The 15,071-nt window shown below is 43.1% G+C and overlaps 1 protein-coding gene across 1 annotated transcript in view; it reads right to left on the bottom strand.

Moving 5' to 3' along the window:
- Window positions 1–5,728: 5,728 nt before the first annotated feature.
- The window catches only part of LOC115111074 (reticulon-4 receptor-like), a 116,296-nt gene continuing 106,953 nt past the window's right edge, over window positions 5,729–15,071 (bottom strand). Inside the window, exon 2 of the mRNA XM_029636960.2 lies at window positions 5,729–8,391. Within this exon, the coding sequence (XP_029492820.1) occupies window positions 6,977–8,391 (1,415 nt within the window). The 3' untranslated portion in view covers window positions 5,729–6,976. The remainder of the gene's footprint in view (window positions 8,392–15,071) is intronic.

Below are 15,071 nucleotides of genomic sequence, written 5' to 3' on the forward strand. Positions count from 1 at the left end.
GATAGACTGCATCAATTTGCTGAGTAGAGTGTTGGAGGCTATTTTGTAAATGACATTGCCGAAGTCAAGGATCGGTAGGATAGTCAGATTTACAAGGGTATGTGTGGCGGCATGAGTGAAGGAGGCTTTGTTGAGAAATAGGAAGTGGATTCTAGATTTAACTTTGGATTGGAGATGTTTAATGTGAGTCTGGGACGGAGAGTTTGCAGTCTAGCCAGACACCTAGGTATTTGTAGTTGTCCACATATTCTAAATCAGAACCGTCCAGAGTAGTGATGCTAGTCGGGCGGGCGGTTGCGGGCAGCGATCAGTTGAAGAGCATGCATTTAATTTGACTAGCATTTAAGAGCAGTTGGAGGCCACAGAAAGAGTGTTGTATGGCGTTGAAGCTCGTTTGGAGGTTTGTTAATAGTGTCCAGAGAAAGGCCAGTTGTATATAGAATGGTGTCATCTGCATAGAGATCAAAGAATCACCCGCAGCAAGAGCGACATCATTGATATATAAAGAGAAAAGAGTCGGCCCGAGAATTGAACCCTGTGGCACCCCCATAGAGACTGCCCGATTTGACACACTGAACTCTATCTGAGAAGTAGTTAGTGAACCAAGCGAGGAAGTCATTAGAGAAACCAAGGCTGTTGAGTCTGTCGATAAGAATACAGTGATTGACAGAGTCGAAAGCCTTGGCCAGGCCGATGAAGATGGCTGCACAGTACTGTCTTTTATCGATGGCGGTTATGATATTGTTTATGACCTTGAGCGTAGCTGAGGTGCACCCGTGATCAGCTCGGAAACCAGATTGCACAGCGGAGAAGGTACGGTGGAATTTGAAATGGCCGGTGATCTATTTGTTCAAGTGGAAAGCATGGCCAGCCGTAGAGAAATGCTTCTTGAAATTCTCGATTATCGTGGATTTATCAGTGGTGACAGTGTTTCCTAGTCTCAGTGCAGTGGGCAGCTGGGAGGAGGTACTCTTATTCTCCATGGACTTTACGGTGTCCCAAAACTTTTTGGAATTAGTGCTGCATGATGCAAATTTCTGTTTGAAAAAGCTAGCCTTTTGATCGGGTTCAAGCTATGGCTGAGACACTCAAGGACATTCAGAGACTTGTCCCGAAGGCACTCCTGAATTGTCTTGGCTGTGTGCTTAGGGTCGTTGTCCTGTTGAAAGGTGAACTTTCACTCCAGTCTGAGGTCCTGAGTGCTCTGGAACAGGTTTTCATCAAGGATCTCTCTTTATTGAAAGGTGAAAAGTATGACATGTGGTCTCCAGGCTATGACCTCACACACACAAACACAGTGGAGACAGCATGTAACTCATCTGGCGGCGGACGCCAGTATCACGTAGAGGACTGAGAGGAGAAAGAAGTAAATGTGGAGTACTACAATACTGGGGCTTGAGATCAGGCCACTTTTGACAAAGCACTCTGTAATCAGCCACAAACAATGAGCCTTCCTTTCCACAGTAGGCCTGGGCCAGAAACGGACTGGCAATAGAGCTGGTCCATCTTTACGCAGTGGGCCTGTCTAAGTTGGGGCTCTTGCACAGAACAATCATTATTTGGCTAATAATGGGGACCTCAAGGAAGAAAATGGGCCAGAATGTGGGCCTGCCATCTGTTTAGAACAGTGGTTCTTAACCTGGGTTCGAGCAAACCAGTCTCAGGGGTTCGGCAGAGGTCAAGACACACATCCGACTCATATGATTCGTGATGACACGCCCTGCTTGGCCATCATTGGCTGCAGGTGATCACGCTACATTGCTTGGCCTATCTGTGCTGCAGGGAATTTGGTGCGCTCAGTAGTCGACTTGTGACTGTCGTGATGGTACGTCTTGTGATTTCTTTCATAATATTTTAATCCCTGCATACTTGCTATGTCGAAAAAAGAAAGTGGTCGGACGAATATGTACAATATGGATTCACATGTATAACGGAACGTGATGGGAGTCAGCGTCCTAACTGCATGATTTGCAATGTCAAGTTGAGCAATTCTAGTCTAGCACCGGCAAAACTAAGAGAGCACTTCCTTAAGCTGCATGGAGATGGAAAATACAAGAACACCATGCTCGCTGAATTCAAGGTGAAGAGAGCCAGATTAGATGAAAAGGCTACTCTGCCTGTTCTCGGCTTTGTACCCATCAACAAACCGATCCTCACAGCATCGTACGAAGTTGCTTACCTGATCGCAAAGCAGGGCAAGATGGCGAATATCATGCTGGGAAAAGAAACTGACATTAAGTTTTCCCAAATTCCTCTTTCAAATGACACCATCAGCGACAGAATAGAGGACATGAGCAAAGACATCTTGGCTCAAGTAGTTGCAGATCTGATTTCAAGCCCGGCAAAATTCAGCCTTCAACTCGACGAGACCACAGACGTTTCCAATCTAAGCCAGCTTGCTGTATTTGTGCGCTATGTGAAAGACGACATGATAAAGGAAGATTTTTTATTTTGTAAGCCTCTTACAACAACAACTAAGGCAGCCGATGTGAAGAAACTTGTGGATGACTTCTTCAAAGACAACAATCTTTCGTGGGATATGGTTTCTGCAGTTTGTTCGGACGGAGCTCCAGTCATGCTGGGAAGAAAGTCTGGTTTTGGTGCGCTAGTGAAAGCCGATGCACCACATATCATTGTTACGCATTGTATTCTGCACAGGCATGCGTTGGCAACAAAAAACTTGCCTCCAAAACTGGCAGAAGTATTAAAAATTGTAGTGGAATGCGTGAACTATGTGCGAACTAGTGCTCTGAGGCACCGCATCTTCAGTGAGCTGTGTAAAGAAATGGGCTCTGAATTCGAGGTACTTCTGAAACATTCTAACGTTCGGTGGTTATCCCGGGGACAGGTGCTGAATCGTGTTTTTGCCGTGCGTGTGGAATTAGCCCTGTTTTTGCAAGAGCACCAACATTGTCATGCAGATTGCTTGAGTTCATTCTCATTTTAGCGTACATGGCTGATATCTTCGCAGCTCTCAATCATCTCAATCAAAAGATGCAGGGCGGTGGAGTCAACATCATCGAAGCGGAGGAAAACCTGAAGGCTTTAAAATAAAGCTACCGTTATGGAAACGACGAACAGAGAACGATAACTTCGCAAACTTTCCCCTGCTGGACGACTGTGTAAGTAAGATCGAAGATGTATCTGGAATCGGAGACATTTCTGTACCCGCGGAACTGAAGCAAGCAATTGCCACGCACTTAGATGAGCTTGCAAAGTCTCTTGACAGATACTTCCCTACAAGAGAGTCATATCCAGCATGGGTGAGACAGCCGTTCACGTTTAGTGTTGAGACAAGAGATGTCAATGATGAATACCTCGATGAAATCATTGAAATTCAGCAGAGCCAGGTTCAACAGCAACTCTTCAGAACAACAACGCTTTCAACGTTTTGGTGTCAACAAATGGTAACGTACCCTGTTATTGCTAAGAAAGCTCTGGAGATTTTCATACCGTTTGTTACAACATATCTTTGCGAGCAATCCTTTTCGAGGATGCTGGACGTAAAAACGAAGAAAAGGAACAGACTTTGTTGCGAAAATGACATGAGAGTGGCACTTGTTAAGGTGAAGCTGCGCATTTCTGAACTGGTCTCTGAAAGGCAACAGCAGAAGTCACACTGATTTGCAGTAAATATTCATTATTATGTTTTTGTTTTTGTGTGAAATCATGTTTTGATGATTTTGTTCTTTGAACACAGTGATGTAGATGCACGGTCATTTTGTGCACCAGTAAAATATATACCTATGTTTTGAATTTGAAAAATCATATTTTATTTTTCCAATTAAGAAGGGTTCAGTGAATGCTTGTAACAGCGTTCTTCGTTTGTCGAAAGAGAGTCGGACCGAAATGCAGCGTGGTGGTTACTCATGACTTTAATGGAAAAAGTGACACATGAAAAATAACTATACAAAGTACAAAACAACAAACGGAACGTGAAACCTAATTACAGCCTATCTGGTGAAACTACAAAGAGACAGGAACAATCACCCACGAAATACACAGTGAAACCCCGGCTACCTAAATACGGTTCCCAATCAGAGACAACGCGAATCACCTGACTCTGATTGAGAACCGCCTCAGGCAGCCAAACCTATGCTACACCCCTAATCAGCCGCAATCCCAAATCCTATAAAATCCCAATACGAAACACAACACATAAACCCATGTCACACCCTGGCCTGACCAAATATATAACGAAAACACAAAACACTATGACCAAGGCGTGACAATGCTCATATGAAACTGGTGGGGTTCAGTACCTCCAACAAGGTTAAGAACCACTGGACTTTAGAAGGAACTGAGGGAGAGATTACAGATTAACTGAGGGAGAGATTACGGTCTACTTACTGTACACATAGGTGAAGTGTAATGTAAGGTTTCACTAGCTGTTGTTCACTATAGAGCTGTGGGCAGTTTTTGCTGAAAACATCTGAGGGATCTTTTTATAGTATTATGAGGTGTATATTTTTCACATACCTCATTCAAACAGTATAACATAATGCTGTTGTACATGTTTATGAATGTTGAATGTTGATGATGTAATATCTGAGTTGGCAGTGTAAGAGGAAACCTGCCTCTGCTATTATTTAGGTAATTAATTATGTCATGATGTCCATTAGATCATACAGAATGTATAATAAGGTCTCATAATTATTACTGTATGTGCGAATAAATTCAGACACTGCCAAAGGCCTACTGTATGTTTGGACAAGTACAGTATTACATTACATTCGTAAGCATTAGTCTGCGGAAGCAATATAAACTCTCTCTTTCAAAGATAATTTGTAAAAATCAAAATAACTTCAGAGATCTCCATTGTAAAGGGTTTAAACACTGTTTCCCATGCAATTAATGAACATGTACCTGTGGAACAGTCGTTAAGACACTAACAGCTTACAGACAATAGGCAATTAAGGTCACAGTTATAAAAACTTAGGGCACCAAGAGGCCTTTCTACTGACTCTGAAAAACACCAAAAGAAAGATGCCCAGGATCCCTGCTCATCTGCGTGAACTTGCCTAAGGGCAATAAATTGCAATGTCCGTACTGTGAGGCGTCTAAGACATAGCTACAGGGAGACAGGATGGACAGCTGATCGTCCTCGCACTGGCAGACCACGTGTAACAACACCTGCACAGGATCGGTACATCCGAACATCACACCTGCTGGACAGGGACATGATGGCAACAACTGCCAGAGTTACACCAGGAACGCACAAACCCTCTTTCAGTGCTCAGACATTTCCGCAATAGGCTGAGAGAGACTGGACTGAGGGTTTATAGGCCTGTTGTAAGGCAGGTCCTGACCAGACATCACCTGCAACAACGTGGCCTATGGGCACAAACCCACCGTCGCTGGACCAGACAGGACTGGCAAAAAGGTTTTGTCTCAACAGGGGTGATGGTTGGATTCGCGTTTATCGTCGAAGGAATGAGCGTTACACCGAGGCCTGTACTCTGGAGGGGGATTGATTTGGAGGTGGAGGGTCCGTCATGGTCTGGGGCGGTGTGTCACAGCATCATCGGACTGAGATTGTTGTCATTGCAGGCAATCTCAATGCTGTGCATTACTGTGAAGACATCCTCCTCCCTCATGTGGTACCCTTCCGGCAGCCTCATCCTGACATGACCCTCCAGTATGACAATACCACCAGCCATACTGTTTGTTCTGTGCGTGATTTCCTGCAAGACAGGAATGTCAGTGTTCTGCCATGGCCAGGGAAAAGCCCGGATCTCAATCCCATTGAGCACGTCTGGGACTTGTTGAATCGGAGGGTGAGGGCTAGGGCCATTCCTCCCAGAAACGTACGGGAACTTGCAGGTAGGTGCCTTGGTGGAAGAGTGGGGTAACATCTCACAGAAAGAACTAGCAAATCTGGTGCAGTCCATGAGGAGGAGATGCACTGCAGTACTTAATGCAGCTGGTGGACACACCAGATACTGACTGTTACTTTTTTTTATTTTGACCTCCCCCGCCCTTGTTCAAGGACACATTATTCCATTTATGTGGAACTTGCTCAATGTATGTCTCAGTTGTTGAATCTTGTTATGTTCATACAAATATATGTTAAGTTTGCTGAAAATAAACGCAGTTGACAGTGAGAGGACGTTACTTTTTGTGCTGAGTTTATGATTGAGTAGTCATGAGTGATTATCTTTAATGCTGTTGAATTCTGTGTGATTATTAGTTATAAATGAGAGCAATCATCCAGTGCCTAAAAACAACACATCAATAACCAACCAGCTATAGCAAAGGATAACTTTTATTCATAATATATTCATACTTGTACACAAGTAAAATAAAATGCATATCTATGATTCCATTGCAATCTCTGTGAAACATTTAGACAGCATTATTTTAGCCAATGCTACCTGTACCCATACTGTGATGAAAACACAACTCAAACTGGGGAGAGAATAAACATTTGTCTTTACTTATAAACATAAAAAACATAACAGTACCCGACAAATGCAACACTTTTTGAATAAATAATGGGGGAGTGAAAATCTATTTTTCAACAAACAGACCCTAAACGTTCTTTGTGTTCGTTCAGACCCTCTGAATTCATGTAATTTTTTATTCATTTTTTGTGGTCTGTCTAAGCAGTCACTTTCTCAGCAGTAAAAGCTTTTGAGACAGAAAAAGGAATAAGGAGAGTCTCCAAAGTGGTGTAGCTTAGACAAGGTACAGTACATACAGAACAAACAATTTTGGGCACTGATTTGTTATATACATTAGATGAGACATGTTCTGTAAAGGCATCCTTTTTTGTTTAACTTCTTTATTATCGTAAGTCCTTGTTACCCTGGCGATGGGTCCAAACCTGACTTCCTGTGTTATCAGTCTCTGGGCTGTTAGTGGAGGTCAGAGATCACTGCAGATAGATTCTGTATCATTGTCATGAGCATTAATAACAATCTGTGAGTCCCAACAATGTTTATTTAGCATGAATCCCATCCCAGGCCCTAATGTCCTAAGACATGACCATAGAGAACCAGAACCAGATTATGGACATGAAGATACAACTCAGCTCCACCTGCATTGTAGATCCATGGCCTTTGAGACATTGCGCATCGGATTTGGGTTTTTTAGTGCACTTCTTTTTCTTCCTGGTTGGGGCTGTAGAAGGTTCCAGATCTTGCAGTTGGACTAAGGACTGGTCAAGGTTGTTGGACAGAGTCCCCAGAGGCCCGTCGTTGAGACTCTGCTTATTCCGGGTGGTCTCATTCTTTGTTCGCTCCTGCTCTCTGAATTTGGTCTTGGATATGTTCTCCTTCTCCTTGAGGGGGTTGTTGGTGATCTGGCGGCTGTTGTAGGATGAGGGGTCAGGGATGGTTTTCTCAGAGATGATAGAGGACTTATCATTATCTGGAAGACAACACCTGGGAATTCCATTTCCCAGAGGATATTCCGTGGAGGGAAATTTTCCAGACCACAGGTTGGAGCTGAAGAGCTGGGTTTGGATCTGAGGAGTTTCCACACACCCTTCCAGATCATCACTCTTCAGCCGTTTCAGGTCCTTCCCAAACAACTCCAGTGGGACGTTACACTCAAGCTCTGAGCTGGAGCCCTTGAAGCGTTTGAACCAGTCCCACAGGGTCCTGGCCCGACAGTCACAGACCCACTGGTTCCCGTTGAGACGCAGGTACTGGAGGGACCCCAGCGGGTCCATGGTCTCCCCAGTCAGAACGGTCAGGTTGTTGTAGAACAGGAACAGTGTGGTCAGTTTTCTCAGGTCACTGAATGCTCTTGGTTGGACGTAGATCACCCGGTTCTGGTGCAGCAACAGGCGGTCAAGGTTAATGAGGCCACGCAGCATGTGGTCCGATACGGTCTTGATCTTGTTGTTGTGCAGGAAGAGATAGGTGAGGTTGGCCAGGTCCAGGAAAGTGTCATCGTGCAGGGCCAGTAGGTTATTGTCCTGCAGGTAAAGGTACTGCAGGGAGAACAGTCCCTGGAACGCTCCAACAGGTAACTCCGACAGGCCGCACCTGTGCAGGTGGAGGGTGTGGAGCTTGGACAGGCCCCTGAAGGCCGTGGGGCTGATGATTCTCAGGTTACTGTTGTCCCCAATGTCCAGCTCCTCCAGACGCTCCAGACCATAGAAGGCCCCAGCTTCGATGTGGCTGATGTTGTTGGAGTACATCCAGAGGACGGTGAGGTTGTGCACAGAGCTGAAGCTGGTGGAACGGACCACGGTCAGCTTGTTGCTCTGGAGGAATATCCGCTGGCTCTGCACAGGGATCTCATTGGGGATGGAGAACAGTCCTTGTTGCTGGCATGCCACGGTGGGCCGTGGCTCACTGTAACACACACATTTGACCGGGCAGCCCTCTGCTCCTCGATGCACCAGGTTTAACCACAACACAAGGAACAGGAGTCGGCCCCCTGGAGAGAGAAGAAGAGATGAGTGGGTCAGTTCTACAAGTACATAAAAATACTTCATCTTAATTTCAATATTAATGTGATTTGTAAATGGTTTGTAAATGTGAACATCTCTGCCTATCTCTTGATTGGTTTTCGATTTTGCTTTCCTCTAAAGCAAAACAAAAACTTTACAATATTGTTCCCTGATCTCCCTGGTCATTTTTTTGTAATTAGACACTGGCCTAATATTGAACTTCAATACATATACCATCCATCCAATCACCATTACAGCACTTTCCTTTACATTTACAGTAAGTAATCCCCGAATATTTTGCAGCATAAAAAGGCAGTGGAACACCCTCTAGGCCAGGGCTCTCCAACCCTGTTCCTGGAGAGCTACTGTATTGTAGGTTTTCACTCCAACTCTAATCTAGAACACCTGATTCTAATAATTAGCTGGTTTATAAACTGGGGTAGGAGCGAAAACCTACAGGACGGTAGCTCTCCAGGAACAGGGTTGGAGAGCCCTGCTCTAGGCTCTCACATAGTCCTCTCCTAACTAGTGATGCAGTGTGTCTTTAAAGAGAAAACCGTCAGTGATTATTTGCCCCTGGGGACCCATTTCCTCCTTGCTTCTAACGCAAGCATGAAGACCCGGACGATTGAGGAGAGGGGTCCCAAGAAGCTGATTCATTAAATATGAGTGTGTAGCTTTTAAGCAGAATCAACAAACGCTGATAGGGTGGATGGAACTAATGTTTGACATTTAGCCTGTCGCGTAAAGATAAGTGTAGTGGGAGCCTGGACCCTTTCGTGCCTGGCTGAGAGGCTGAGATCTTGATGCTAGTTTTCAGGGTGGAGAGTAGAACTGGGTTCAAATAGTATTTGAGATCACTTAAAATAAGTGATCTGTTATCACTGTTGTGTTTCTAATTGTTTCCAGAAGTAATTCATTTCCGCTTGAGTTACAGGAGTTATGTGTTATTGCTAACCTAACACCGGAACATGTGGATACAGCACAGATACAAGTATAGCGATTTCACTAATTCATCAAATGCAGATCAAGATTTCAAAGTGTGACGGCAGGAGATGCCAAATCCAATATGTCATGTCAGGTGTCAGGTGTTATTGGCAGATATTGTCCAAATCTCAGTGAATCCAGCTCTAGCGCCTGTCCTAAGTGTGGATTTCCATTCACAGCTGCCACAGCCATCACTGGAATCCCAGGCTCTGCCATGACAGGTAGTGAAGTACTGGAAAATGCATGAGCTTTACCCTCCTTCACTCACTCCCTCCTTCCTTCCTTCTCTCCACCACTCCTGTTTTTCCTCCCCTGCCTCCCTCCCTATCTCACTCCATCTCTCTTTCCTCCTCCTCCCCTCCCTCCCTCTCCGTGCCTCTCTTCCTCCCTCCTCCCTCTGAATCGGTTTTAATCCATCCCTCCCTCTCTTCATCCCCCTCCCTCATCCCTCCATCCCCTCCTGTTCTTCATGCAGCAGTTGTAGCAGCTCATCCCTGGCCATTGTTACGCGGGAGCTGTGGTGTGGCTTGACAGCAGCCCCCTGCTGCACTTTCTCTCCAATCTCCCTCTTCAGCCTTCAGCCAGACACACTATGCCACCAGAAAGCTGTTAAGTTTCCTTCCACTACTCTTTATTTGTGCATCACAACACTTTTCCCTCCCAGTTCCCAGCCACCTGCTTCTCTAACAATAGCAATATATTGTTTTGTAACTGCAGCAGGCTTTGTATCTCCTCACCGCATCTCTGCTCATTGTCTTATTTCCACCCATGCGTTGTATGTTGGAGACCTGGTTTTCTCAGCTCCCGGTATAATGTTCTATAATGGTCATCAATAGCATCTTTTGAATGACAGTATAGTCTAAGCCAATCAGGTGTTATCAGTTTTATAATACTAACTATTGCCTGCTGCCTGCTGACTGCTTTCTTTATATAGGGATGTAGGATATTAATTACAGACAGTTTGCTACAGCAGGAAAATAATAATTCAGAAATAGGAAATGTGGATTATAATTAAAGGACCATTTTGTAAGGGTTGACACATTTTTCAAGTCTGAAATGTAAAGGTGGAAATGGCAAAACTCAGAAGTCTTTTAAAAACCTCAAATACACTACAAGTTTTACATTTCCTGCATTGCAGTAAAGTTGTCCTGCAACAGGGTGATCAAATTAAGATTCTACATCTTTAGGACTGTGTCAATTGCCTTGCCATTAGTGTTGTTAAACAGAATTAAGAAGTCCAAAGCCATTTTTGCCCTCATCACCTCTTGCACCTTATTTTTACTGTGCTTACACTTCCGTGATGAATAACTGTAATAATAACCACACAGTTATAACTGTGTCAACAACATAGTAGTTACATATGTTTTACTATGTAATTACATGGTAATAGGGTTGAGGAATCAGTTACACAATTTAAACAAGGAATGAGTAATTACACGATGAAGGTTATTCCACATGTGTAACTACTGATGTTATTACACATTTTCTTGTTCCACTATGCAACCGTTTTGTAATTACACATTTGAACGTCACCTGTGAATTACCATATTAATAATTGAAACCAAAACCGGACCTTGTTACATGTAACAACAATTGTAACAAGACACTCCCTGTCATTAACTACCGGCTATTTTTCAATAAAGTTTATTTCTGTTTTGGAAAAAGCAACAATATAAAGTGAAGTGACATTTTAATTGCTTTGCAGTTACAATGTAACAACCTTTGCAGACAATAGGCTAACCAAGGGAAATAAGGAGAGAGGAAAATGTTTTTACAGTTTGACTTTTCTTTAATGGATTTGACAAAGATTCATATTCAACCATTTCAGACTCAAAGCAATAACTGTTTTAGTTAGTAAAAATACAGGGTGGGAAAGCTAGCTAGCTAGCATTTCCCCATCAATCACTAATGTAGCTAGCTAACGTAAACTCACGTAAACTCGTACATTGCCTTGGTCCGTACAATTGCCCTTATTTTAGCGCCCCAGAAACATAATACTTCCAGATCAACTGTAATGTCAATACCATTGTAAAGCACAATTTCTCTCCTTTCTAACATAATCAATTACATGACCTAAATGCTGCCCGTTTCTGCATAATTTAAGCAGGCAATGAACCCCGTCGGGTCTTTTTAAAAATGGCGGGTGGGGAAGCGAAACTAATGGGTGATAGTGAGAAGGAGAGATGTTGTGTGGGAAAATGGCTTTTTTTTCACTCGATCTGTCCAACTTATCACCTTATCGCCTCTAAAATGTAAATACAACACTATAGAGTTTATATAATGTGTCATTACATACATATTTAAAGGTTTGTGTCAAATTTTAATCGGGTTTTTAGGGCAGTGCTAAAGTGATCTTAGAAGTAAACAGCGGCTTTGAGAATGATGATGACGCAAAAAATGACTAGGTATCCCCCCTTACCCCCGTCACTGTCCATTTCTTGTTTTTAAAGGATGATACAAGTGCTACACCTGGTGGAGAGAGATTGTAAGACAGAAATAGTTGCTTTATGCGTGCTGTACGTTATGACATGACACGTCAAGATGTAACGGAGGGTAGGTTTTTCTACTTTTCTCCAATACTATAGAGCCATTACCATGTCGATCAATGCTTGAATAGAAACCTAGTTCACGCCCCCGATTTTGACGTCAACACAGTCGCTACAGTCCCATTAGTTTACTTTGTAGCCATGTTTGAATGTTACGGTCGCGCACATTTGTATGGAATGGGGTGAGTTTACGTTAGCTAGATGGCTAGCTAGGCACTGGTAGCCTAATGTCAACACGTTTTCCAACTCAGTTAAGAAACTTTACTAAATCATCATAAAACTCATAAAACATTTTGTTTACAATGTTATTTCACTATTTTGGAGACTTACATTGAACTTTGCACATTAAAAACATGACAAATGAAGAGACAGAAATAACATGTAACTTCCACTTGGCTGCATAGGAGAGTTGTGAGAGGTCTGTTTTCTTTTGGCTTCTTTTTTATTTATTTATTGTTCTTTTGAATGTACAAACATGTAAATAAATAGTGAACAAAAAGGTTAAAAGGATAAGACCCTTAAAAAAAAAAGAAAATCGGCCTAAAATGACATACCCAAATCTAACTGCCTGTAGCTCAGGTACTGAAGCAAGGATATGCATATTATTGATACCATTTAACAGCTTCCACCCCCAAGCCATAAGACTCCTGAACAGCTAATCAAAGGGCTACCCAGACCCCTCTTTTACGCTGCTGCTACTCTCTGTTTATTATTTTTGCATGGTCACTTTAATGCTAGCTACGTGTACATACTACATCAATTACCTCGATCAAAATAAATGTAAACAATTTTGTATGAGTTTACCAGGAAATTATGTCACACTGACCTATCACCTCTCAAACTGTCCTCTGCAGACAAAATGGAAGTCACATACAATTTCTGTCTCTTAATTTGTCGTTGGCATTTAATTGAATGTCCTCCTGTCTCCAAATTTCTCCTGGATAGCCTATGGTCTGCAAAGGTTGTTTCATTGTAAATACAAAGGTTGTTACATTGTAACTAAGTAATTATAAAGCTTATACACTACTGGGTTTCACTTTACGTTGCTTGCTCCTGGTTAGGTACATGATAATGACAAGTATATCCTATGTAACTACATTGTTCTTACAATACACTTGATTCGGAATAGCCTTTGAGCCAGGTCATGGCACACATGAGGAATAACCTTCAGCAAGTGAATGTGTAATTACCTTTTTCCAATTGTTTAATAACTGATTCCGCAACAACCCTATTACCATGTAGTTACATAGTAAAACCTATGAAACTATTATGTTAACACAGTTATGAATGTGCTAGTTACATAGTAATAGGGGCAACCTAATGTAAAGTGTTACCTGAATACATACAGTATATAACACTGTTATCGTTTTGGTGCCAACCTTCATATCAAACAATCACAAAATGTAGCATAAATCCACAAAGAAATATATCTTATTTTGCTTTGCTAGCTTTGCTAGCGTTTCAACATTGAATCTCCCCTATCTGGTGTGTCGAAACACAGCCCAACACAGCACAATGTCACATATCCACAACTCCAGAAACGAGTGTTTCAGAAACTGGCATCCCACGAGAAAAATCTGTTATGGTCCAACAGCAATCTTAACTCTGTCTAAGATGAGCCAAGAACCTCTTTGTCTTATGGCGACGATACAAAGTCAAACATCCTCCCAAGCTCTTAGTAAACTGAAGCTCAATGACTCAGGCTCGCTTCCGTGTAAGAGAAGCAATTGCCTTCACAAAAGGATGCAAAGTCTGAGTCCCAAGTGGCACCCTAGTCCCTATATAGTGCACTACTTTTGACCAAAGCACTATGCCATTTGTGACACAGATAGAGAGGCGGACAGGGGGACAGAGGTGGAGATATGCCCAGACAGTTAACAACCTGGTGATGAACGGCAGACATCAAGCATAATCCTCGCTTGTCTAATTGTATTATTTCCCAAAACAAAACAAAAGACTATGAACAATGTGGGAGAACAGAGAACACTCCAGATAATAGCGAGGGGTGAGGAGGGGTAAGGAGGACATAAGTGGGAGCAGCCAGAGAACGCTGTTTACTTAGCGCAGCAGTGCATGACAAGCCTGACACCCTCCAGCTCATTTGCATACATCCCTGGCTGTGTGTGTGTATGTGTGAACTACTTTACTACTCTAGCCCCATCCATGGCTTTCTCTCAGCATGAAAGAGACATCCTATCCCAACCCTGGCAGCACCTTGAGAGCACACAGGGCATGCAAAAAGGGGATCCAGGGGATCTGCAATCCATCATACTGGCTTCACTCTGAAGAGGCTTGGATTGGGCCCGGATGGGTAACATGACAGTATTATCCTTCAGCAGAGAGGAGAGGAGTGTGGAATGGAAGGGAAGAGAAGTGATGTCTCTCTCTGAGATAGATGACACAGAGCATCTCAAGGGATGCCATGGCCTCTTTCTTTCTTTACTCACACAACATTAGTGATTGTTGTTTCTATGTGGATTTCAACGTTCTTAATATATTCAAGATGTTTGTACGTTAGGCAGTTTGTTGTAAATGCATTCATGCATACAAATGCACCCTTATATCATGTTGAAATTAATAATTTAGATCAGTCATATCGGGTGATGTGGTGTTATTTTCCCAAAGCGCTGTCACAAAGTGGTTGTAAACCCAAGTGATTGTGTATGGTGAGAGTGCATTAAAACCTCTTCCCTACTGTCATCTAAGGACCTACATTTTGACTGAATGGTGACCGGATTTGAAAAGTTGGTACCACTCCTAAATGCTTCCCCCCAGGAACATACAGGCATTTCCTAAAGGTTCCTAAATGTTTTCCCCAAAGAACATTATGCAGGGATGGAACAGATGCTCTCTTGTAACAGTAAATAAAGATGTGTGCATCCTGATCAAACCCGGGTGTTTAGGACAATATGCCACATTGGAGTCACTACCTGGTCCCTGCCGGTTTGTGTGTTTGTGTGCATATGTGAAAGTGTGTGTGTGCGCATTTGCATTTGAGTGTGCATGTGTTTGTGTGAGTTTCTAGGGGACACCATGGTCTAGCATGCAGACACGGACACAATTAGCGGAGGGGCAGAGGGACAGATCATGTTCTGTCTGCCACACATCTGAAAGAAAGAAAGAAAGAAAGGAGC

This window comes from Oncorhynchus nerka, linkage group LG27 (assembly GCF_034236695.1).
Source record: "Oncorhynchus nerka isolate Pitt River linkage group LG27, Oner_Uvic_2.0, whole genome shotgun sequence".
Lineage (NCBI taxonomy): Eukaryota > Metazoa > Chordata > Actinopteri > Salmoniformes > Salmonidae > Oncorhynchus > Oncorhynchus nerka.